Here is a 27,805-nt window from a genome sequence, read left to right as displayed (position 1 = left end):
GTAGTAATTTTATTGGTCCACAGATCTCTTTTATGATGATAGTGAATATGTCTTGGTGTTACTATTTAAGAGTGACAAAAATAAAGTAATTATAGAGGTATTTACAGGCTCATATCTAGTAAGATAAGGATGGGACAGGTAGTTTGCCATGGCCTGATAGCAGGTATTGGCATTTACCAGAAGTAATTTAGGGAAACAAAGGAGAATCTAAATCAGGATGGCTGGATGAAAATTAGAGCCTCCACCCTCCAAATACAAGGCCACGCTCTGATCAAAACAGTGTTCCTGCATTCAGTTAGTCCCTCGTGTACTACATTGTTTTACATGTAACTATTTAATAATAATCAAGGCTAAGGCTACACTCTTCATTGATTCATATCTAACTCCCAGTCAATGCATACACTACACACACTATACACACAGTTTTGTAACACTACACACTTTAATGGCAATGTCAGTACCATTTAGTGCATCACAACTTCCTCAAAAACTGAGTCAGCATCCCTCTATAATGAGTGAGAGGTTGAGCTCAGAGAGAGTATAAGACTGCATAGCTTTTGGAAGTAAGTTTCTCCAGAAAAGGAAAAAGGAAGAAAAAAATACAATGTGAAATTGTTCCGTGGAATGTTATATGTTTTATTATCATTATTATTACTTATTTGTGTCACGTTTCTTACCAAACCCTACTCTTTATTATCTAAGTAATCCTTCAATGTAAAAATGTATTGCTTAACAGCTACTTTTTAACTGCCTTTTTCAACAAGTTTGTTTTACCAATGTCTTTTATCACTGTTTGTAATTTATTATACTGTTTCAGTCCTTGGTAGAAAATGCTATTTTGAGTTTTATGTTTATTCTTTCCTGGTAATTGTAAGTTCGGTCTTGTTCCATGGTCACGGATAGAGCTGTTTGTGCAGTACTTATCAATGTTATTTTTTGATGAGCACAACTGATTGGCACATACTGCAGAAGGCTACTTACACTTAAGGAAAATAAGTGTTAAACAGAGAGAAGAAGAAACTTCTACTGAATAAAAAAAAGTAAAATCTATTTTCACACTTTTAAAAGTAAAAATATTAGTGATTGTGACAAAATACCAACACACTTTATAAAATAGTGTTGTCATGAGTTAAGTAACATTTTATGTTGTTTGTGTAACCTGTGATTTATCACATTTTCCAGTACAATGGAATAAGCTATGCTTAAGCCTCTTAATATGACTGCCTGGGTGAAATATCATATAGTTAAGCCTCTGTATAAGAAAGGGAACAATGAAATGCAAGCAAACTGGCTAGCATTATATTTTTTGTTATGTCAAAGGTATGTGACAGCATAACAACGAAAACAATCAATTTTTGACAAAATAATTTAATTGGATAGATAAAAAAATTCTACTTGCCAAGTGGCAGCAGAACACACACACAAAAGGAGGTTATATTTAGGCAAGTCTATGTTAGTTCCAGGAAATATTCCAACAGAGCTAGAAGTTGAGCTAGTACAGCATGTTATAGACCTCGAATCCAGTCTATTTTTACTTACACTGAATGATACACGGAAACAGTTTCTAACAAACAGAAACTGGAGAGTTCACAAATTCTGACTGGCAGTCCATGTGTTTCAGAGGTAAAAGCCAAAGTCATTATGAAAAGAACGTTGGACATGCAGATAAACAGACTAAAAAGAAACCTTATTTGATAGAACTACTGGAGGTGAGGAAGATATGGACTTCTCTAATGACACTGGTGATGATGTTCCTTGTCCATGTTGTAATGACTTATTTTGTACCTCTAAACCAAAAGGGCATGGCTCAGGTGTGTTCAGTAGTCAGTGTGAGCTCACAGTGGTTGTTCTGGGGTTTCACAAAGGGGGAAAGATGTTTACACGTGACATTTGCAAATAAAAGTGATTATCCATAGAAGATATAAGATATGTCACTTAGTTCAATGACTCTCATGACATGACATTGTGTAAGCTTCCTAATAATACTTTGTAATAAAGAGAAAAGGTATATTATAGCTCTCTTTTTTGGATCACTGCGCAGTTAATAGTTTTTAATGTTAACTTACAAAATATGAAGTTTATAACTCAAAAACTGTACCCACTGCAGAATTTTTCCCTTGTGGTATGTTACAGATACACATATTTCCTGTTATGTATAAACTGGTTGTAAGAAGAGTATCCATGACTTTATGAAAGATATTGTATGGATGTTCGGTAGTATTATCTAGTGTATTTGATGTCCAGGTGTGGAAGCCACATAAAAGTAGTTTGTGCTATTGCACAAAAGTTGATAAAGAAACTATTATTAATTTTAATGAAGGTAAATAATCGTTTGGTGTTCATTCATTCATTTATTTAGGTGGCACAAAGGACCAGTGAGCTAGATTACACTGATTCATTTCTTGTAAACAACTGGAACTGTGTGAGATTTATAGAGAAGTACTTTGAATATACAGGGTGAACACTAATAACATCAACAAACTGCAGGGACAGATTCCTGACTGGAAATGAAGGAAAAAAGGTCCTACGGGCATGTGTGCAGAAATGCATCATTGTCATGACAGATGACGTACTGTGTTCCTTGTATGTTGCAGGCTGTGTGATTGATGTAGCATGCTGTAAGCAGCAGAATGGTCCAATATTCATGTTGGGAACAATCTGAGATTCTGTTTGTGTAATGGTCGAGAAGCAGCACACCTATAACAAAACAAGAACCCACACAGGCACCAACCATATAACACAACATTTCAAGCCCTTTTTGGGTATTTGTGTGATCATGGGTCCTTTCTGACAGACAAATATACAGGCAGCCAGTGCAATGTGTGTACACATTTTATAGGACTGTGTTCTACAGGATATTGAGACGAACCCTAGCACAAGCTCCCGACATGTGGCCCATCAACACAGTGTAAGTCAAAGTACAATTATGTGTATCCTGCATCACAACTGATATGTCCCTATCACCTGCAATCTCATAGGGGCCACTGTGAAAATCTGTTGTGACGTGGATGCGCTGCAGCTCTGTATTGTGTTTCGGGATGATTTGTTGTCATTGAAATGCACACCATCCATTTCTGGATGCATGACTGTAGAACCTTTTTCCCCCCATTTCTGGTCTGGAATGCGCCCCTGCAGTTTGCCAGTTTTATTGATGTTCACCCTGTATATAATATGTATTGAAAATCTGGTGAGTGGTGATATTTGAGGGATTTGGATTAATACTTCCCCATCAGATGTAGGCATTAATTTACTATTTTTTTGCTTAAGAGACTATTACTTACTTTCAGTCGTGTGATGTCTGAGGTATAATAAATTTTTAGTCATTTTACACTGACATTCTAATGTTATATTTTAAACTAACTCCTCAGATGTTTTTAGATAATCAATTAATGAACAGACTTCCTGGAGTTCTTTCAATTACAATTGCTACAAATCTATGCTTTGCTCCACAGATTTCTGAACAGTGACCAAAGATTAATACATGAAATTACAATGAAATCCAGACCATTAGTTGCTTACAGGCAGTGATATATATCAACGGGAACAGTTGAAAATGTGTGCCCTGAGAGGAACTCGAACCCGGGATCTTCTGCTTATATGGCAGATGCTCTATCCGACTGCGCCACCGAGGGCAAAGACAACAGTGCGACAGTGGGAAATTATCTCTGACATGCTCCCTGCGAGACCCACACTTCCAGCTTACTGTCCACACACTACATTTGTAGTGCTCCTGCTCACTATACTCATTACTAGTGGTAGCCCATCAACCGATTCCTGTAAGAGTTTGAGCAATGTGAGTGCATCCACACCGAAGATCATTGGCTGGTAAGGCTTATCTATATGAAGATTAATACAGGTCAGGTTATTGTAAATGTTCCCACATCCAGGTGTAGCATCAATCTTAACTCCTAGTGTCGGTACTCTGAATGAATGTAGGACATCTGATGCTCTTCTGGATTTACAGGTAAAATTGTCCGCTTATCTATAACTGATAGACTAAATCCTTTAGTTTCTAGGTCTCTTTCTGATGTTATGCAAGTAAAAAATTTAACATCTGTGAAATCTTAACATACGTAACTTCAGTTTCACTATCGTCCAATTTGATTAGGTATAATTTTATGCTGACGTACATTTAAAAGTTTGTGATAGGAAATTAGTGTTTGAAATTGTTGCCTTACTGCATATCAATGAAGACCCTCAACTTAGGATCTGCCAAGGGAATACTAGTATTCTGGTTCTAATGAATTTCTATTTTTTGGACATGTTCCACATCAACAAGAATTGTCTCACTGTGGATCCATGGAGTGAACAGTATGATCACATCATCTTAAACTCTGTTGTTGTGGGATTCGGTCCAGAGACTGGTTAGATGCAGCTCTCCATTCTACTCTACCTGTGCAAGCTTCTTCATCTCCCAGTACCTACTGCAACCTACATCCTTCTGAATCTGTTTAGTGTATTCATCTCTTGGTCTCCCTCTATGATTTTTACCCTCCACGATGCCCTCCAATACTAAGTTGGTGATCCCTTGATGTCTCAGAATATACCCTACCGACCAATCCCTTCTTCTAGTCAAGTTGTGCCACAAATTTCTCTTCTCTCCAATTCTACTAAATACCGCCTCATTAGTTATGTGATCTACCCATCTAATCTTCAGCATTCTTCTGTAGCACCACATTTTGAAAGCTTCTATTCTCTTCTTGTCTAAACTGTGTATCGTCCATGTTTCGCTTCCATACATGGCTACACTCCACACAAATACTTTCAGAAACGACTTCCTGACACTTAAATTTATACTCGATGTTAACAAATTTCTCTTCTTCAGAAACACCTTCCTTGTCATATCAGTCAACATTTTATATCCTCTCTACTTCGACCATCATCAGTTATTTTGCTCCCCAAATAGCAAAACTCATTTACTACTTTAAGCATCTCATTTCTTAATCTAATTCCCTCAGCTTCACTCGATTTAATTCGACTACATTCCATTATCCTCATTTTACTTTTGTTGATGTTCATCTTATATCCTCCTTTCAAGACACTGTCCATTCCATTCAGCTGCTCTTCGAAGTCCTTAGCTGTCTCTGACAGAATTACAATGTCATCGGCAAACCTCAAAGTTTTTACTTCTTCTCCATGGAGTTTAATTCCTACTCTGAATTTTTCCTTTGTTTCCTTTACTGCTTGCTCAATATACAGATTGAATAACTTCGGGGATAGGCTATAACCCTGTCTCACTCCCTTCCCAACCACAGCTTCCCTTTCATGCCCCTCGACTCTTATAACTGCCATCTGGTTTCTGTGCAAATTGTAAATAGCCTTTCACTCCCTGTATTTTACCCCAGACACCTTCAGAATTTGAAAGAGAGTATTCCACCCAACATTGTCAAAAGCTTGCTCTAAGTCTACAAATGCTAGAAACATAGGTTTGCCTTTCCTTAATCTATTTTCTAAGATACGTTGTAGGGTCAGTATCACATGTTCCAACATTTCTACGGAATCCAAGTTGATCTTCCCCGAGGTTGGCTTCTAGCAACTTTTCCATTCGTCTGTAAAGAATTTGTGTTAGTATTTTGCAGCCATGGCTTATTAAACTGATAGTTTGGTAATGTTCACATCTGTCAACACCTGCTTTCTTTGGGATTGGAATTATTATATTCTTCTTGAAGTCTAAGGGTATTTCTCCTGTCTCATACATATTGCTCACTAGACGGTAGAGTTTTGTTAGGCCTGGTTCTCCCAATGCTGTCAGTAGTTCTAATGGAATGTTGTCTATTACTGGGGCCTTGTTTCAACTTAGGTCTTTGAGTGCTCTGTCAAACTCTTCACGCAGTATCGTATCTCCCATTTCATCTTCATCTACATCCTCTTCCATTTCTATAATATTGTCCTCAAGAACATCACCCTTGTATAGACCCTCTATATACTCCTTCCATCTTTCTGCTTTCCATTCTTTGCTTAGAATTGGGTTTCCATCTCAGCTCTCGATATTCATGCAAGTGGTTCTCTTATCTCCAAAGGTCTCTTTAATTTTCCTGTAGGCAGTATCTATCTTACCACTAGTGATATGTGCCTCTACATCCTTACACTTGTCCTCTATCCATCCCTGTTTAGCCATTCTGCACTTCCTGTCGATCTCATTTTCGAGACGTTTGTATTCCTTTTTGCCTGCTTCATTTACTGCATTTTTATATTTTCTCCTTTCATCAATTGAATTCAATATCTCTTCTGTTACCCAAGGATTTCTATAACCCTCATCTTTTTACGTACTTGATCCTCTGCTACCTTCAATATTTCGTCTCACAAAGCTACCCATTCTTCTTCTACTGCATCTTTCCCCCATTCTTGTCAGTCTTTCCCTAATGCTCTCCCTCAAGCTCTCTACAACCTCTGGTTCTTTCAGTTTATCCAGGTCCCATCTCCTGAAATTCCCACCTTTTTGCAGTTTCTTTAGTTTTAATCTATGGTTCCTAAGTAATAGATTGTGGTCAGAGTCCACATCTGCCCCTGGAAATGTCATACAATTTCAAACCTGGTTCCTGTCTTACCATTATATAATTTATCTGAGACCTTCCAGTATCACCAGGCTTCTTCCATGTATACAACCTTCTTTTATGATTCTTGAACCAAGTGTTAGCTATGATTAAGTTACGCTCTGTGCAAAATTCTACCAGGCAGCTTCCTCTTTCATTCCTTACTTCCATTCCATATTCACCTACTACATTTCCTTCTCTTCCTGTTCCTACTATCGAGTTCCAGTCACCCATGAGTATTAAATTTTCGTCTCCCTTCACTATCTGAATAAATTCTTTTATCTCATCATACATTTCATCAATCTCTTCATCATCTGTGGAGCTAGTTGGCATATAAACTTGTACTACTGTAGTGGGCGTGGGCTTCGTGCCTATCTTGGTCACAATAATGCGTTCTCCATGCTGTTTGTAGTAGCTTACCTGCACTCCTGTTTTTTATTCATTATTAAACCTACTCCTGCATTACCCCTATTTGATTTTGTATTTATAACCCTGTATTCACCTGACCAAAACTCTTGTTCCTCTTGCCACCAAACTTCACTAATTCCCTCCATATCTAACTTCAACCAATTCATCTCCCTTTCTAAATTTTCTAACCTACCTGCCCGATTAAGGGATCTGACATTCCACGCTCCGATCCGTAGAAGGCCAGTTTTCTTTCTCCTGATAACAACGTTCTCCTGAGTAGTCCCCGCCCGGAGATCTGAATGGGGGACTATTTTATCTCCAGAATATTTTACCCAAGAGGACACCATCATCATTTAACCATACAGTAAAGCTGCATGCCCTTGGGAAAACTTACGGCCGTAGTTTCCCGTTGCTTTCAGCTGTTCGCAGTACCAGCACAGTAAGACAGTTTTGGTTAATGTTACAAGGCCAGATAAGTCAATCATCCAGACTGTTGCCCCTGCAACTACTGAAAAGGCTGCTGCCCCTCTTCAGAACCCACGTTTGTCTGGCCTCTCAACAGATACCCCTCCGTTGTGGTTTCACCTATCTGTATCGCTGAGGCATGCAAGGCTCCCCACCAACGGCATGGTCCATGGTTCATGGGGGGATCTTAACCCTAAAAAAGCTAAATTTTACTAGAAGATCACAAACTATATTTCTGCATGATGTAATTTTGCATCACTACAGTATTCAAATTCACAATCCTGTTAGTACCATGACAGTAGCCATGTTCAGCACAAACAGATGTCAATTTTATCTGTGTGAAATGAACTGTTATAACCCATTAATTATTTGTGTAGTAATGTAAATATCAAGCTAAACAGCAGGTTTGTACTCAATTCCAATTATAGTTATTTAGCATCTATAACACCAATTAATTAAACCAGTCAGGTACTGACTTATCGTGTTCAGCAAAATGAAGGAGAGCTTTCAGAGATGTGGAATAAGTCAAGTTATAAATTATGAAAAGGATAGATTGCTGGTCATCATATTGAGTCATAGACAGGCAAAACAAAAACAATTCTGTAAATTTAAACTTTTGGCCAAAAGGCCTTCTTCTGAAGTAGAAGACACACGTACACACAGCAGTAAAGCACAGAACCAGAGAAGGAGGAAAAGACTGGAGGATGTGTTGCCGGAATAGAAGGCTGTGCAGTGCTGGACTGGGAGCAGGGAAGGGGATAAGTAGGCTGGGTATGAGCATCTTGGAAATGGTGAAAATGGTCAGCTTTTTGTGTGCTATGAGAGTAAGAGTCAATGGAAAGAATTTGAAGGACAGTGAAATCACGAGTAGGTGACAAGGTATTGCTCATCCACACCTGATCTCAAAACGTGCAAGTTGGATGACTGTTAAGAAGGCTCTGTGGAGGATTTGATGACATACTACAATGCTGGTGCAAATGTTTCAGAGCCCACCATTCAGCACACAAGAGAGGTACCCCCGCATGTGGTGTTCTGTCATGAAAAAAGATAACCCCGCATACACTGGTAACAGTGCCACTGGGCTTGACAAATGACTGGCCACCATGACAACCATGGATTTTCAGAATACATCTTTTTCAACACCATCCTTAAGAACAATCTCAAGCATCATCGAGCGATTTTCATCAACCAAATCAGTTTTATTACCTGACTTAAGTCAAAAACATGAATGAGATATTGTATACATTTAAGAAACACAATGTGCTACAAATGATTGCCAAACAAGAATAGATGGCATGACATGAGTTATAGAGAGATCTCATTCAAAGTATGGAAGTGTAACATTTTGCAGTATTTGTAATATTTCACATCACACACCTTAGATGCAGAATCAGCTTCAAATAACCCAGCTTCCGATCTGGGCGATCTTGCACAGAACAGGTTTTGAATCTTACCCAGCATATCAAGGATGACTTCAAGATAGATCTCATCAGTGGTGTTCCTTTGTTGAACTGAGTATGGCCTTTAAAACGGTAAACTTCCTAAGGATGTGTTCTTGCTCCCACCCTACTTAACTTGTACATGCATAAGTACTCTTCACCCAATGTAAGACGTTAAAAGACAACTTTCATCTGGTCTTGGCAACTTGGGAAAGTATTACAATGCCATGCAAAACAGTAGTCACAATATATGAAAAGGAAAGTTGCTACTCGCCATATAGCTGAGATACTGAGTCAGAGATGGGCACAACAAAAAGACTGTCACAAATAAAGCTTTCAGCCATTAAGTCCTTCATCAACAATAGACCATACATACACACACACACACACACACACACACACACACACACACACACACACACACACACACACACACACAAACGCAACTACACACACGAACGCAGTCTCAGGCAACTGAAACCACACTGTGAGAAGCAGCACCAGTTCGTGATGGGAGTGGCAACTGGGTAAGGGTAAGGAGGAGGCTGAGGTGGGGAGGGGGAGGGATAGTATGGTGGGAGTGGTGGACAGTAAAGTACTGCAGGTTAGACAGATGGCATGGGAGAGTTGGGGAGGGAAAGGGGGCGGGGCGATAGCAGAAAAGGAGAGAAGTTTTTGACTGGGTGTGATGGTGGAATGACAGCTGGGTAGTGCTGGAATGGGAACAGGGAAGGGGCTGGATGGATGACAGTGACTAACGAAGGTTGAGGCAGAGGATTACGGGAACATAGGATGTATTACAGGGAAAGTTCCCACCTGCCCAATTCAGAAGAGCTGGTGTTGGTGAGAAGGATCCATATGGCACAGGCTGTGAAGCACCCATCGATTACCCAACTCTACTGTCCACCTACCTTCCAACCCTCCCCTTCTTCAACCTATCTCTATGTCCTCCTCCCCTGCTCTCTGACCATTTGGTTCTCTCTCTCTCTGTCTCCCTCTCACTCTCTCCATCCCCTCCTCCACCCTTTCTCTGTCCATTTCCTCATACCTCTCTCTGTCTGTTCATCAACTACTCAGCCCTATCTCTCTGTCCATATCATCCTTCCGCCTCTATCTATCCGTCTCCTCCTCCACCCTGTCTCTCCAATTCCCCCTCCCCCTTCTTCTCCTCTCTCTCTTGTCTCTTTCTCTCTCTCCATCCCCTCTTCCAAACTTTCTCTGTCCATTCCTCCCATCTCTTTCTGCCTGTTCATCAACTACTCAGCCCTCTCTCTGTGTCCATCTCATCCTTCCGTCTGTATCTATCCATCTCCACCTCTGCCCTGTCTCTCCAATTCCTCCTCTTCGTCTCTCTCTCTATCTCTCTTAACCGCTTAACCACACAGTACTTGTTCTCAGGCAATAAATATAGGACCACTGCAGACCTATGGTACAGAGCAGAGTCGAGCATCTGAATTAGAGGCTCACATAGTTCTGTGAATGTGTAGGCTGCAAAATTCAAGACTTGCACCCTAGAGTGGTGGTGTTCTGAGCTCCACTTAATAAGTCATGGGTCCACTACACACAGGAGGCAGATACATGGACAGCAAGGGCTGTGTGGAGGTGACTGGGTGTTATTTCAGTTTAGAAGGTCTCAGGAAATCACAGAAAGTGCATCAGTCTAAAATGACGCAGGGCAAAAACAGGACGAGGATACGTCTAGCAGCAACCAGTACTGTAATTGCAAACTGTTGTACCTGTGCTGGGAAAGAACCAGAGCTCAAAGTGCCAAAGAAAGGCACTTGAGCTTAATTTGTTGTAGGTACTGAAAGCTGGCTAAAGCTAGACATATTGTCCAAAATTGCACGGAATGATATTTCCGAAAATTATTTTGAGCAATTGGTTCAGGACCCCACTCGAAATGTAAATAGCTGTGAAAACACTCTTGATTTCTTGGCATTGCAAAATACTGAGCAAATACAGAGTATGATAGATACAGGGATGTGAACCACAAGGCTTAATACTGTAACATCCAAATCCACCAAAAGTAAATGGAAACGCAGATAAATATCACTTGACACCTTCATAAGAGACAGTATCCACTCCTTCCAAACTGATTACATAAGAGCAGACAAGATGTGGTTTACATTCAAAGAAATAAAATTGATGACAATTGAGAGATATATAACAAATAAATTAATGTGGGATGGTACTGATTCTTCATGGTACACAAAACAAATGAGAACTCTGCTGCAGAAGCAACAAAAAAAGCATGCCAAATTTAAAAGAATTCAAAATCTTGAAGACTGGCGATGTTTTATTGAAGCTCGAAATTTAGTGTGGTCTCCAATGTGAGATGCTTTTAATAGTTTCCACAACAAAACTCTGACTCGAAATAACAAAATTAAAGGGTTTCTTGTCATATGGAGAGCACACCAATGGTAAGACACAATCTATATCTTCGTTGTGTGATAGCAACAGTAGTGTTGCCAATGATAGTGACACTAAGGCAGGGTTATTTAACACAGTTTTCCCAAATTTGTTCACCAATGATAATGAAGTAAATGTTCCAGAATTCAAATCAAGAACAGCTGCCAAAATGAGCAACTCAGAAGTAGATATCCTCAGTGTAGCAAATATGCTTAAATCATTTAATAAATGCAAGTACCCTGGTCCAGAGTGTATATGAATTAGGTTCCTTTCAGAATATGCTGATGCAATAGCTCCATACCTAGCAATTATACAGAATCATTCACTCAACAAAAGATCCGTACCTAAACAACGGAAAGTTGTGTAGGTCACACCAATGCTCAAGAAAAGAAATAGGAGTAATTCACTGAATTACAGACTGATGTCACTAACATCAATTTGTAGTGGAACTTTAGAACACATACTGTGTTCAAACATCATGAACTACACAAAAAAACAACCTACCTTTTTGCTCACATGAAATACTGAGTATTATTGACTGGGGATTTCAAATTGATTCCAAATTCCTAGATATCCAGAAGGCTTCTTACACCATTCTCCACAAGTAACTTCCAATCAAATTGTGTGTCTATGGAATATCATATCACAAGGGGAGGCCATGATGTTGGGATCACAGATTTACTTCAAACTTTGTACACTTTAGTAGGCCATTAAAACAACATAATGAGCAAGCAGTAAGGTGCACTACTCTGGCAATTCTGACAAAATCTTAAGAGAAGTTTTATGCATCTGTTATGTGGCTTATGTATCAGTGAGTAGGTTCCACACGTTACAAGATCATGTTGGTCAAGTGATTAGTGCTCCAGCTTCGTAAGATGAGCGTGTATGACACAATGGTTCGACTCTCACTTTAATGTAATTAATGACCTATTTTTTTCATCATTGGTCATATTATTTAATTTGAGTGGTAATATAATGACAAAAAAAACCACATGTATTTGCATAACGTTTCAATTTACGTTCTCCATGGCTGTATGACAAACACTATCCTACAACATCTGATGTTAAGAGCGCATCCAACGAGTAATTGTACATTACTCTTGTGGTCTGGCACAATGTGAATTACTATATTACTCACTGTGAATAACATCATTTGCATCATTATTTATCGAGGTCTGACTTGGACTTTCCAAGCCTGTCCCTCATCCTTGAAAATTTAATTACAGGTAGTAAGTAGTTAAGTGACATATGAAATTCACTACAACTTCATGAAAATGCACATAGATTGTTTTTTTAATTATATTACTTCTCAAATGCCATATAAAATAAATAAAGTGACCAGTGATAAAAAAATATAGATTAAAAAGTAAGTGTTAGCAGGATTCGAACTGTTGTCTGCAACCCTCTACAGAAGTACTAACACGAACCACTTGGCCACAATGATTTCTTATGCTCAGTACCATCACACAAATACATCAGTTACATAATAGACAAGTAAAACTTCTCTTGCAATTTTCTTGGAATTGACAGAGTAGTGCACCTTACTGCTCACACATTACATTGCTTTAATGGCCTCCTAAAAGGCGCACAAAGTTTGAAGTAAATCTGTGGTCCCAACGTCATGGCCGTCCCTTGTCAGTTGTGAAATTAGATCATGACTTCCTATCAGAAAGGTCACAGTTCATATTAATTGACAGAAACTCTTTGAGTCAAACAGAAGTCATATCTGGCATTCCCCAATAAGTGTCGTAGGCCCTCTGCTGTTCTTAATTTATATAAATGATTTAGGAAACAATCTGAGCACCCCTCTTAGATTATTTGCAGATTATGCTGTCAGATACCATCTCATAAAGTCATCAGATAATCAAAAACAATTGCAAAATGATTTAGACCAAATATCTGATGGTGTGAAAAGTGACAATTTACTATGTGTATACATCATCAACATGAGTACTAAAAGAAATGTGCTAAATTTTGATTACCCAATAAATCACACAAATTTACATGTTGAGAATTCACTTACCATTTAGGGATTACAATTACAAATAACTTAAAACTGGAATGATCACACAGATAATGATGTGGGGAAAGACTGTTATTTACTGGCAGAACACTTAAAAGATGCAACAGGTTTACTAGAAAGACTCCCTATATTATACTTGTCCATCCTCTTCTGACACACTGCTGTGCAGTGTGGAATCCACATTAGGAAGATTTGATGGAAGAATTCAAAAAAAGTTCATAGAAGGGCAATTCACTATCACAAAATAGGGGAGTGAATTGATGTCACGGACATGACAAGTGAGATGGGGTGGCAATCATTAAATCAGAAGTATTTCTCATTGCTGCAGAATCATTTCATGAAATTTTGATCAGCAACTTTCTCTCCTGAATTCAAAAATATTTTGATGCCACCCAAGAAATATTCATTATAATAAAATACAGAAATCATAGCTCACACAAAAGATTTAAATATGCATTTTTCCTGCATAATGTTCGAGAGTGGAATGTTAAGAAATACTTTGAAAGTGATTCGATGAATCCTCTGCCAGCCACTTAATTGTGAATTTCAGAGTAGTCACGTAGATGTATATGTAGTATATGTACCAAATTTTGTTGAAATTGATCCAATGCTTATAAAGTAGACGTTGAACACACACACGTACTTCAGTTTTTGTATATAAGGGGTAGTCAAATGAAAATTTCACAGACTTGGAAAAAAGTAAGTAAACTGCCTATTACTTCAAAAGTTTTCACCATAACTGTTAATAGATTTTATCTCTCGAGGAAACAAGATGGTAAGTGCCTTCATGGAAAAATGTTAGCGGCTGCCTACAAAACCATACTTGTACCCAGGTCTTCGTCTGAAGTCAATTGACAGCCACAAATCTCTTTTGTCAGGGCTCCAAACACATGGAAATCACATAGGTAAAGATTACAGCTGTATGGAGGATGTATAAGGGCTACCCAATGAAACTACTGCAACATCTACTTCACAGTGAGATATATGTAATAATACTTATGGTGATTACTTTTGAAATAAAAACACAGTTCACTTACTTTTTTTCCATCTGTCTCATTTTCATTTGATTACCCTCTATAATATATTCCAGTCCTTTACCTGCGGCTTTGTCCTTGTACATGTAAGGCACATACATTGTTCACATCTCCTTCTTTCCCCTCTTGCTGCCCATTTCATCCTCTTCTCTCTCACTCTTTCCACCACTTCCTCACACATCCCTATTCCCCCTTCTCTGTTCACCCCTCCCCACCCCATCTTTCTTCACTTCCTGCACCTCCCCCTATCTCTAACTGCCTCCTCCTCCCCCATATATCTGTCCACCCTTCTTCCCCCTCACTCTCTGAACATCTCCTGCCCTCTTCTCTGTATGTCCCTTCCTACTCCCTCTCCTTGGTCCATCACTTCCTACCCCTTTCTCTGTAGCCTCATCCCCCTCCCCCACACTCAGAATCCATCTTCTTCCCCCTCTCTCTCTCTCTCTGTGCAGCCATGCCCATCCACATGTATAGCACCGGAAACACATTACTACACACACAACATGTCTGGTGCTCAGTGCAACCAAGATATCAGATATAACCAGCACTTCACACATCCAACTCCACCTCCATGAGAGCAAGGTGACTCTTACCCCCATAGTACTTCTTCCCAGACAATAAGCAGTATGTGTACCAAATATAGTTGAAATCAATGAAGTTGTCCAGGAGGAGAAGAAGAACATACACACAACACACACGTTCATTTTTATGTATGTAAATTATACAACAGATGTTTATTAATAACTAACAAACATTAAACAAGCATGCACACTGGTAGTCCAATATATAACATGTTAGTTAATAATCTCTTCCAACCTTATAGTGTTATTTAATTATATACAATCACATCTTTTAATTATTTAGAGGAAAGTTTAATTTTTGGTAGTTGTTTTCAGATTTGTTATTGCATTCAGATCTTAACAGTACACTCAAACTGATTTATTTATTTGTAATTTTTTACCCGACTTTTAAATTGTTATATTCAGATGTATGATGATCTTACAGTATTAAACTGAAATAACATAATTACAACAATATTAAATAAGGATTTAAGAATAGATCAATACTACCTAAATAGAAGAGACACTGAACAGCAGACAGGTGCATAGAAAGGTTAATAACTACACAAACTTTCAAAGTCTTTCCAAATCTCTCTCTCTCTCTCTCTCTCTCTCTCTCTCTGTGTGTGTGTGTGTGTGTGTGTGTGTGTGTTTGCATGTGTGTGTGTGTGTGTGTGTGTGTGCGTGAACTTTGGAGGATGACTTTGTCTGTGAGCTTATCAAGTTACCATCCTTCCTATGTGCCTGTCTGCTGCTCACTGTCTATTCTATTTAGTGATGAGTGATCTAGCCTCAAATATGTAACTGTTCTAGTCCACACAACACCCCTGGTGTAAATGAAAAATATAATGTATTTTGTAACATGTTTTAGGCTACTCTGAAAACTGTGCTACTAAGAAATTTAACAGCGGAAGCAGTTACATATTTCCACCGATTTAATTACCATATGAAATGACACACTTACGAGGGTGGTGGTACTCCACTTACTATGGGATACTCTACCGACACCTGAACTTGGCTTAATCTTTTGTAAGGACCAATTGGACCCAATTCATCAACTTCGACATTCTGAATTCTGAATACCTGAAAGAAGGAAAACAACAATAAAAAGTCATCACACACACACATGCACACACACACACACACACACACACACACACACACACACACACACAGTGACATAACAAGTGTCGTTCAAATTAATGATGACAGACAATAACTAGCATTAGCAAGTAAGAGTGAAAGGAATGATCATCATACACATTGAAAATATTTCCTATTACTTTTGCATCACTATCTTACTACATGGTAACAGAAATACATTATATAAATACAAATTATTGCCTCTTTTTTCTCCATTGATGGCTGCTCTGTTTCTTGTTGACACGAACTGCAACTAACAAATCAAGTTCATGGAAATATTATGAACAGGCAAGCACTCACCTACAGCTGAACTATACTTGTTAGAGGGGGTACACATAAATACATGACAACTGCTCATTTTTGAATTTTCATTCTTTCTCCTGTCTTTGTGAGAGTTTTAATACACAAAATTGGGAAGGGAACATGTAGCAAAGCAGCAAAAAGGATGGTTTTTCAAAAGACAACGATTATCTTTACATCTACATCTACATTTATACTCCGCAAGCCACCCAACGGTGTGTGGCGGAGGGCACTTTACGTGCCACTGTAATTACCTCCCTTTCCTGTTCCAGTCGCGTATGGTTTGTGGGAAGAACGACTGTCTGAAAGCCTCCGTGCGCGCTCTAATCTCTCTAATTTTACATTCGTGATCTCCTCGGGAGGTATAAGTAGGGGGAAGCAATATATTCGATACCTCATCCAGAAACGCACCCTCTTGAAACCTGGAGAGCAAGCTACACCGCTATGCAGAGCGCCTCTCTTGCAGAGTCTGCCACTTGAGTGTATTAAACATCTCCGTAACGCTATCACGGTTACCAAATAACCCTGTGACGAAACGCGCCGCTCTTCTTTGGATCTTCTCTATCTCCTCCGTCAACCCGATCTGGTACGGATCCCACACTGATGAGCAATACTCACGTATAGGTCGAACGAATGTTTTGTAAGCCACCTCCTTTGTTGATGGACTACATTTTCTAAGCACTCTCCCAAAGAATCTCAACCTGGTACCCGCCTTACCAACAATTAATTTTATATGATCATTCCAATTCAAATCGTTCCGCACGCATACTCCCAGATATTTTACAGAAGTAACTGATACCAGTGTTTGTTCCGCTATCATATAATCATACAATAAAGGATCCTTCTTTCTATGTATTCGCAATACATTACATTTGTCTATGTTAAGGGACAGTTGCCACTCTCTGCACCAAGTGCCTATCCGCTGCAGATCTTCCTGCATTTCGCTACAATTTTCTAACGCTGCAACTTCTCTGTATACTACAGCATCATCCGCGAAAAGCCGCATGGAACTTCCGACACTATCTACTAGGTCATTTATATATATTGTGAAAAGCAATGGTCCCATTCAATGTAAGTGGTGGCTGGATCTGTTTCCATGTTCATGTCAAGACCTGTTTTTTTGTTCTGATCAATGTCTTTTTCAATGTGGATCACTGTTCGTAAAATGTACTCATATGGAACAGTCAAAATTCCCATAGATTTAAACAACTCAACTCAGTGCACGAGTTCTCTCGCTACTTTTTGTCACAATTCGTACAGCCCTTTTTTGTAGCTTTGTTTGTCTGTTCTGGTCATTTGTTCCCCAGAACATTATCCCATAATTCATCACAGAACGAACATAGGCAAAATATATTCTTCTGGTGCATGAGATATTACACAATGAATTTATTATTCAACGTGCAAAGTATGCTGAAGCTAATCACTTCCCAAGGGAATTTTTTTTTCATTTAATTTGTTGTTATCTACCCATCTGCATTGATGCATGAGTGTTTCTTCAGCTTTGTCCTTTAGTGCACTTGGTGATGTTTCACTGATTAGAACATTACTGACAAGTAGGTAGGACTGGAGTTTAGGAACTTCCAGCATGCTGGAGTAACTGTGTGTCAGCAACCTCCATTACTAAACAGAACAAAAAACTAGTCCAAAACTGCAAATTTTACTTTTTGATTCACTCAATGACTAGTTTCTGGCTGAGACTCATTTTCAAATCATTGTAACATAGTCGAAAATGGCATTTCCAAATACCAGTGTACCGGTATGAAATGAGCATTAAGATACAAATATGTCGATAGGGAACATTTGTTGTGAACGGGCCTAAATTTTTGTTTGTTTGGTTGGTATGACATCTGTCAAAGATATTTAGTATACATCAAGTCATGGAACAAACAACATCATATGTTTTCATCATGTTAACAATGTCGAATTTTGTATCAGAAAGTGATGATTTGCGGAAAGCATTAACTTTTTGTTTTCATTTGAAAAAAGTGCTGCAGAGTCACATTGAATGCTTGTCGAGGCATATGGTGATCATGCTCTATCAGAAACAACATGCAAAAGATGGTTTCAATGGTTCAGAAATAATGATTTTGATGTAAGAAATGAAGAACGTGGAAGACCACCAAAAAAGTTCGAAGACGCCAAATTGCATGCAATATTGGATGAAGATGATACTTTGAGTCAGAAGCAAATGGCAGCAATGCTAAATGTTGCACAACAAACAATTTATGACCATTTGAAAGCTATGGGAAAGATCCAAAAATGTGGAAAATGGGTGCCACATAAATTGAAAGAAAGACAGATGGAAAACCGAAAAACCATTTGTCAAATTTTGCTTCAAAGACATGAAAGAAAATCAATTTTGCATCGAATTGTTAGTGGCGATGAAAAATGGATTTATTTTAAGAATCCTAAACGGGAAAAATCAAGGGTTAATCCGGGACAACCATCAACATCGACTGTAGAACCAGATAGATTCGGCAAGAAGACAATACTCTGTGTTTGGTGGGATCAGAAAGGTGTGGTGTATCATGAGCTTCTAAAACCTGGTGAAACTGTGAATACTAATCACTACAGACAACAAATGATCAATTTGAACTATGCATTGATCGAAAAAAGACCAGAATGGGCCAGAAGACATGGCAAAGTAATTTTTTTACACGACAATGCACCTACACACACAGCAAAACTGGTTCAGGATACAATCAAAACACTTGGCTGGGAGCTGCTACCCCACCCGCCATATTCACCAGACTTGGCCCCTTCCGACTACCATTTGTTTTCATCAATGGGACATGCATTGGCTGAGGAACACTTCGATTCCTACGAAGAAGTCGAAAATTGGGTGTCTGATTGGTTTGCTTCAAAAGACGAACATTTCTATTGGCGTGGTGTCCACAAATTGCCAGAAAGGTGGTCAAAATGTATAGAAAGCAATGGTCAGTACTATGAATAAATTTTTTTTTACTTTTCAATTCAAAATTAGTGTTTCATTTTCACAACAAAACGCTCATTTCATACCGGTACACCTGGTATGTGAAAATGATGTCAAAAACGTGCAACAAATAGTTACAGCACATACAGATAATTGTTTGAGAGGTGTGAACGAAACCACTTATTTTCTGTCCCTCTCATACCTAGAGCTTCCAGTTTATTCAACAGAATTGTGTGGCCTACTGTATCAAAGGCTCTGATGAAGTCAAGGAAGATGCCTCTAATTTGATCTCCTTTATCTAGTGCTTCCAGAAGAACATTTGTAAAATGAGCCACAGCTAATTGTGTGCTTTTACCAGGCCTGAACCCAAACTGTTCTTTACACAGAAGGCTGTACATTGTTATGCACTCCACAAGTCTAATTTTCATTGTGGTTTCCATTACTTCTTGAAAATGATGACAGTAAAGAGATGGGCTTATAATTTTCTGTATTTTCAGGGTCTCTTTTTTGTGTAGGGATAGGATCTTTGCATGCTTTAGTGCCTCTAGGAAGCAACCTGTGGTGAATGATTTGTTTATGATGTGTGCCAAAGTGCCTTTGATACTGTCTATACAGTCCTTTAGCAAGCATGCAGGCACTTCATCTACAGCTGCTGAGGTTTCATTTTTTAGGCTCCTAACAACATTGCTTATTTCTTCTGAAGAGGTGGGTCGCAGCATTATTGTGTTTGGAACATAGTTCAGTGTTTGTATGGGCTGTATTTTGTCAAATGTTCATTGTAGCTCAGTAGCTATGTTGGTGAAATACTGCTTTGCAAAGTTCACAATTTTTACTGGATCATGCATTGTGGTACCATTGTGCTGTAATTATATCTTTACTTGTATGGCTTTTTTCTGTTTGCCTCCTATTTCATGACATTCAAGGCTGCATTCATTTTATTTTCTGCCTTTTCTTTAATTTTATCATTTTGAGACCTTTTTGCTGTTACTAAAACTTTACTATACATGTTTTTTGTATATTTGGTAGTACTTTTGAAATGCAGGGTCATTTTGGTTGTTTTCTATGCTGCTCTGGTGTTTGAGTGTTACAAAGGATCCTTATCTTGTTAGTCACCCAGTTGCTTTTGTTTTAGTGACTCAAAGTATTTTTGGGAAAAATTCTTCAAATCTCAATTTAAATTTCAACAGAAACTTTGAAAACTTCCTATCCATATTAGTCTCCATGTACACTTCTCCCATGTATTATTGTTCATCTGAATGGTACATTCAACCCTTCTATATGTTTGTATTTTAGTTTTGTTTTCTACAGCTATGTTTAATTTTAATAGCTGACTGCAATGATCTGAAAGGCCCAGGTTACCTACAAGAACATCACAATTTTGTTTCTCCAAGTCAATTAGTATATGGTCAATGAAAGATGCTGAATGCTTAGTTACCCCTGTGCCTGTGTTAATCAACACATCTGGGTTAAATGTGTTCATGTTTAAATCTCCATAAATGAGAATTATGCCTTTGGGATTCGTAACCATGTCCAATACTTGGATTAGTTTTGCTATGAATGTATCTATGTCAGCACAGGGAGAATTCCAAATACATAGTATAGTTAGTCTTTGGAACCTATATGGCTTTCTTATCTCTATAGCTGATATTTCTACATGTTTTTCTTCACTTAATGAAATAATGTTATTTCCAACTTTATACAAATCCCTTCCCTTACATAACAATGGCATGCTAGATTATATGAGCTTAGAGCTACACGTGTAATTTCAGATCCCCTACACCAATGTTCTGTTATGCAAACAAGTGAGCTATCAATAGTCTGCAGTTCTACTTCTAGCTGTTGCTCTTTATTTCTTATGGAAAGGATATTTTGTTGGAGAACTGAGAAACACTGAGCACTTCTTGCCTTGGAGCCTTCTTGTTTATCTTGTCTTCATCTAAAAAATCATCTGGATGATGAGGACCTACAGTTTCCTCGTCATTTTATTCACTATCCACTGTTGTTTCTACAGACTTCTTGGAAATTTTTGCATGTTTTGCTGTTACTGCTGATGGTTCTATCACTTCTACATTTTTGAGGTATTTTGGTTGTTGCTGTTGGGTCTTGTGGTGGCTTTGCAACTATGGGTTTGGTTTTGAAGTTATTTTGGAGTTTTTTATTTCCTTGGTTATAAGGTTCAGCAGATATTCGTTACCCAAGCCATTCACGTGCAGTCCATCTTTTATGTGGAATCTACATCCTATATTACTCACATCAATGCATTTCACATTTTTAAAATGCCTGCAGATTTGCAAACAAGGACATGAATGCCCTGTCAGTACCAATCCTTGTCATGATGGCAGAGCCAGTGCTTCACTGTGGGAATCACCTCCTCATCATCCTCAAAATGTCTTCCACAACGCTACGGTCACAGGTACGAATCCTGCCTCGGGCATGGATGTGTGTGATGTCCTTAGGTTAGTTAGGTTTAAGTAGTTCTAAGTTCTAGGGGACTGATGGCCTCAGAAGTCAAGTCCCATAGTGCTCAGAGCCATTTGAACCATTTGTCTTCCACGAGTGGCATCCTTCAATGGCCCTAACACATGGAAATCCTCAGCTCGCTGCAACATGTCAGATGTGACAGCTGTGGGTGGTTTCCCAGACCACTGCAAATGGTGGAGCTCCACTGAACCAACTTCTGATCACCTCACCCTCCATGCCCAACAACTAACTGTACTTCTGTCAACAGCAGATTCTCCATAGACTTTGCAAAAGTGTTTTTGAATATTCCTCATAGTTTCCTTCTCTGTGGTGAGAAATTCATTGATGGCATGTTGCTTGTAAAGTACATCAGTTTAATAAGTCACAGCTGCAAAATACTAACACGAATTCTTTACAGACGAATGGAAAAACTGATAGAAGCCGACCTCGGGGAACATCAATTTGGATTCCATAGAAATGTTGGAACACGTGAGGCAATACTGACCCTACGACTTATCTTAGAAGAAAGATTAAGGAAAGGCTAACCTACATTTCTAGCATTTGTAGACGTAGAGAAAGCTTTTGACAATGTTGATTGGAATTCTCTCTTTCAAATTTTGAAGGTGGCAGGGGTAAAATACAGGGAGTGAAAGGCTATTTACAATTTGTACAGAAACCAGATGGCAGTTATAAGAGTCGAGGGGTATGAAAGGGAAGCAGTGGTTGGGAAGGGAGTGAGAGAGGGTTGTAGCCTATCCCCAATGTTATTCAATCTGTATATTGAGCAAGCAATAAAGGACACAAAAGAAAAGTATGGAGTAGGTATTAAAATCCATGGAGAAGAAATGAAAACTTTGAGGTTCGCCGATGACATTGTAATTCTGTCAGAGACAGCAAAGGACTTGGAAGAGCGGTTGAATGGAATGGAGAGTGTCTTGAAAGGAGGGTATAAGATGAACATCAACAAAAGCAAAACAAGGGTAATGGAATGTAGTCGAATTAAGTCGGGTGATGCTGAGGGAATTAGATTAGAAAATGAGATACTTAAAGAAGTAAAGGAGTTTTGCTATTTGGGGAGCAAACTAACTGATGATGGTCGAAGTAAAGAGGATATAAAATGTAGACTGTCAATGACAAGGAAAGCATTTCTGAAGAAGATAAATTTGTTAACATCGAGTATAGATTTAAGTGTCAGGAAGTCGTTTCTGAAAGTATTTGTATGGAGTGTAGCCATGTATGGAAGTGAAACATGGACGATAAATAGTTTGGACAAGTAGAGAATAGAAGCTTTCAAAATGTGGTGCTACAGAAGAATGCTGAAGATTAGATGGGTAGATCATATAACTAATGAGGAGGTATTGAATAGGATTGGGGAGAAGATAAGTTTGTGGCACAACTTGACTAGAAGAAGGGATCGCTTGGTAGGACATGTTCTGAGGCATCAAGGAATCACCAATTTAGTATTGGAGGGCAGCATGGAGGGTAAAAATCGTAGAGGGAGACCAAGAGATGAATACACTAAGCAGATTTAGAAGGATGTAGGTTGCAGTGGGTACTTGGAGATGAAGAAGCTTGCACAGGATAGAGTAGCATGGAGAGCTGCATCAAACCAGTCTCAGGACTGAAGACCACAAGAACAACAACAGCATCTTTCCATAAGAGCTCTGATTTCCCTTATTTTATCTTGGTGATCATTCCTCCCTATGTAAGTTGGTATCAACAAAGTATTTTCCTATTCAGAGGAGAAAGTTGGTGATAGGAATTTCATCAGAAGATTCCGCCGCAATGAAAAATGACTTTCCTTTAATGATGTCCAGCCCCAATCCTGTAGCAGTATTCTAAAAGAGGATGGACAAGTGTAGCGTAGCGTAGTAGCTCTGTTACATTTTCTAAGTGTCCTGCCAATAAAACGCAGTCTTTGGTTAGCCTTCCCCACAACATTTTCTATGTATTTCTTCCAATTTAAGTTGTCCATAATTGTAATACCTAGGTATTTAGTTGAATTTATAGCTTTTAGATTATACTGATTTATCATGTAACCAAAGTTTAACGAAATTCCTTTTAGCACTCATGTGGATGACATCACACTTTTCATTATTTAAGGTTAACTGCCACTTTTTGCACCATTCTAATATTTCTTCTAAATTGTTTTGCAGTTTGTTTTGATTTTCTGATGACTTTATTAGTTAATAAATGACAGTGTCATATGCAAACAACCAAAGACGACTTCTCAGATTGTCTCCCAAATCATTTATATAGATAAGGAACAGCAAAGGGCCTATAACACTACCTTGGGGAACGCCAGAAATCACTTCTGTTTCACTCTATGACTTTCTGTCAGTTACTACAAACTGTGACCTCTCTGACAGGGAATCATAAATCCAGTCACATAACTGAGACAATATTCCATAAGCAAGCAATTTCATTACAAGCCGCTTGTGTGGTACAGTGTCAAAAGCCTTCTGGAAATCCAGAAATATGGAATCGATCTGAAATCCCTTGTCAATAGCACTCAACACTTTATATGAATAAAGAGCTAGTTGTGTTTCACAAGAACGATGTTTTCTAAACCCATGTTGACTGTGTGTCAATAGACCGTTTTCTTCAATGTAATTCATAATGTTCGTACACATTATATGTTTTAAAATCCTGCTGCATATCGACGTTAACAATACGGGCCTGTAATTTAGTGGATTATTCCATTACCTTTCTACCTGTGCAACTTTCCAGTCTTTGGGTACAGATCTTTCGTAAAGCGAATGGTTGTATATGATTGTTAAGTAAGGAGCTAATGTATCAGCATACACTGAAAGGAACCTAATTGGTATACAGTCTGGACCAGAAGACTTGCTTTTATTAAGTGATTTAAGTTGCTTCACCACTCCGAGGATATTTACTTCTATGTAACTCATGTTGGTAGCTGTTCTCGATTCAAATTCTGGAATATTTACTTCGTCTCCTTTTGTGAAGTCATTTCAGAAGGCTGTGTTTAGTAACTCTGCTTTGGCAGCACTGTCTTCAATAGTATCTCCATTGCTATCGTGCAGAGAAGGCATTGATTGTTTCTTGCCACTAACATACTTCACATATGACCAGAATCTCTTTGGATTTTTGCCAAGTTTTGAGACAAAGTTTCATTGTGGAAACTGTTATAGGCATCTCACATTGAAGTCCACACTAAATTTTGAGCTTCTGTAAAAGATCGCCAATCTTGGGAATTTTGCGTCTGTTTAAATTTGGCATGTTTGTTTCATTGTTTCTGCAACAGTATTCTAACCTGTTTTGTGTACCATGGAGGATCAGCTCCGTCGTTTGTTAATGTATTTGGTATAAATCTCTCAATTGCTGCCAATACTATTTCTTTGAATTTAAGCCACATCTGGTCTACACTTATATTATTAATTAGGAATGAGTGGAGATTGTCTCTCAGGAAGGCGTCAAGTGAATTTTTATCTGCTTTTTTGAATAGGTATATTTTTCGCTTATTTTTCGAGGATTTGGGGATTACAATATTCAATCTCACTACGACAACCCTGTGTTCACTAATCCCTGAATCGGTTTTGATGCTAGTTAATAACTCAGGATTATTTGATGCTAAGAGGTCAAGTGTATTTTCACAACCATTTGCTATTCGCATGGGCTCATGAACTCACTGCTTGAAATGATTTTCAGAGAATGCCTTTATGCCCCTTATGATAGTACTTTTCTTAATAAATTTTAAGTGGTATCACATCAAAGTTAAGAAATATAGTATCCACCTGATTACCTTGATTCGTGATTTTCCGGACATCATGTGAGAAAAATGCAAGTTGATTTTCTCATGATTGGTGTTTTCAGAATCCAGGGTGGGTGGCATGGAGATCAAAGTGCCTAAGATACCTCATTATATTTAAGCACAGAGTACAAGTAGGATTCTACAACAAATGGAAAGAAATGGCTCTGAGCACAATGGGATTTAAGTTCTGAGGTCATCAGTCCCCTATAACTTAGAACTACTTAAACCTAACTAACCTAAGGACATCACACACATCCATGCCCGAGGTAGGATTCGAACCTACGACCATAGTGGTCGCGCGGTTCCAGACTGTATCACCTAGAACCACTCGGCCACCCTGGCCGGCTACAACAAATGGACTTCGATGCAACTGGACAGTATTTTTGTGGATCACTTCTGCTCTTCTTGTAGATGGGTGTGACCTGTGTTTTCTTCCAATCATTGGGCACATTTTCTTGTTCAAGGGATCCCCACCATACTATGTTTAGAACTGGAGTTAGCTCATCTGCAAATTCCGTATAGAATCTGACAGGGATTCTCTCAGACCCTACATCCTTATTTAATTTTGGTAGTTTTAGATGGTGCTCTGTGCCACACCAACTGAAAGGTGAAGGGTGTGGTGGCTATGGTTAATTCACCAGTTAATTCTGCTTTCAACCAGGACCTTGAAAGTACACATTGAATGGATTTATAAAAGAAGAAATTGAGGTATAAAGATTTTTAAATATAACTTTATGAGTTCAGTTTTGAGAAGCACATATACACTGTAAAATCACAATCAGAAACAGCAACAAAACAGGAATCACAAAAGAAAGGAGTCATATATACTCATATAGAATTTCACTACTATCATCAAGTAATCAAACTGCCCTTCATTTATTGGAATTCATGTTTTCAGCAGCTGGTGCAAGGACTTCTGAAAAGAGTGAAGAGATTCATTCTACATAATTATATCTGCAACGTTTTAAATCCTCTTGTATCATTGGAACTTGTACCTGGGTTTTCTCTTTGAGCCTACTACAGAGAAAAAACTACAGTAACAGCACAGAAAGTGAACATGGGGGCCTACATGTCATCATATCCTAACAATCAGGAAAGAGCTCTGTGAGTATTTTCTTAGTTCACAAGTAAGCAGTAAGCCAGGCACTAACCATTCTGATACCACATACAGCTATGTACTTCAAGTGCTACATCCTCTAGAAGAGTCGGTACCTTTTTGGTAAGAAATTATGCATATCTGCTAACTAGTAAGGTTTCTTCGATGAAGTAAGGACCAATTACAAAGTCTCCAATAATCTCACATCACCTTTTGCACCCCACTGCCTATGATATTCAAGCTGCCTCAATCAGAGTGGTTATCAGTGATGCAATACCACACAATAATACATTCAGCTTTTCACAATTCATGAATGTTGTTTCATTTTGACATAAAAAAACCTATTGACCTAAAGTCACATTATGTAACAATTGTTACATTTCATCCTGGATTTTCCATTGTTTGATTAAAGTCACATTATAATTGTGTGGTACAGTTCCATGTATATTCTGTAGTCAAACTGACTAACATATTGGAGAAGTGGCACATGATAAGGTTGGGAGCTGTTTGTGTGCAAAATGTGAACAGCTCTGGTAGGGACTCTCACAGTTCACTAGAGCTAACTTGTGGATTGTGAGTAATATGTTCCAATCTAAGTAAGCTACTACCTTACCCTCTGTTTCGATTTCCAGTACCTTCCTTAGAAGTGCTCAGTGACAGCTGATTTCCTTGGCAGTTTTAATCAGTTGTGTCACTGATGTTCCTTGTATTTCACCTTGACTGATCAAATAGTTTACCACATTTGCATGTAATGTGGTCCACACCCATCTTTCGTTGGCATAGATCATCTTTAAGATTACAAAGAAAACTTTTTATCCATCCAGTGTTTTCTGCTCCTGTTACCTATGATAAAAGTCTTCAAATGTGGCATGTCTTATGTGAGGCAGACAATTAGAACTGTCATTCAGAAGAGTTCAAATCCCTACTTGGCCATCTAGTTTCAAGTTTTTCGAAATTTCCATAAATTGGTTAAGGCATGACCTAGGACAAATTCCCAACCATCTTTACCCAAAATAGCACTTATTCAGTATTCAACAGTCTCATCTACATTCAATCGTAATCTTTCCTCAGTGCTTACTGAGAATATGCACATACACGTGAACTCCAAGTGCAACAGGAAAAAATAAATAAATAAATAAATAAAAATTCTCTTTTAGATTATAAAATATAATGGTACTCAAGAATTACAAGAGCCCAGAATTATTAAGTCCCAGTAATTTAAAGAAGG

General features: G+C 38.4%; 1 protein-coding gene across 3 annotated transcripts in view; it reads right to left on the bottom strand.

Moving 5' to 3' along the window:
- The window catches only part of LOC126198992 (putative helicase mov-10-B.1), a 418,198-nt gene that overhangs the window by 255,071 nt on the left and 135,322 nt on the right, over nucleotides 1-27,805 (bottom strand). For all 3 annotated transcript variants that reach the window (XM_049935664.1, XM_049935663.1, XM_049935665.1), the window contains one exon: nucleotides 15,836-15,954. In XM_049935664.1, coding sequence (XP_049791621.1) covers nucleotides 15,836-15,954 — 119 coding nt within the window. The remainder of the gene's footprint in view (nucleotides 1-15,835; nucleotides 15,955-27,805) is intronic.

This window comes from Schistocerca nitens, chromosome 8 (genome assembly GCF_023898315.1).
Source record: "Schistocerca nitens isolate TAMUIC-IGC-003100 chromosome 8, iqSchNite1.1, whole genome shotgun sequence".
In the NCBI taxonomy this organism is placed as follows: domain Eukaryota; kingdom Metazoa; phylum Arthropoda; class Insecta; order Orthoptera; family Acrididae; genus Schistocerca; species Schistocerca nitens.
This window is presented reverse-complemented; position numbering and strand designations above follow the sequence as displayed.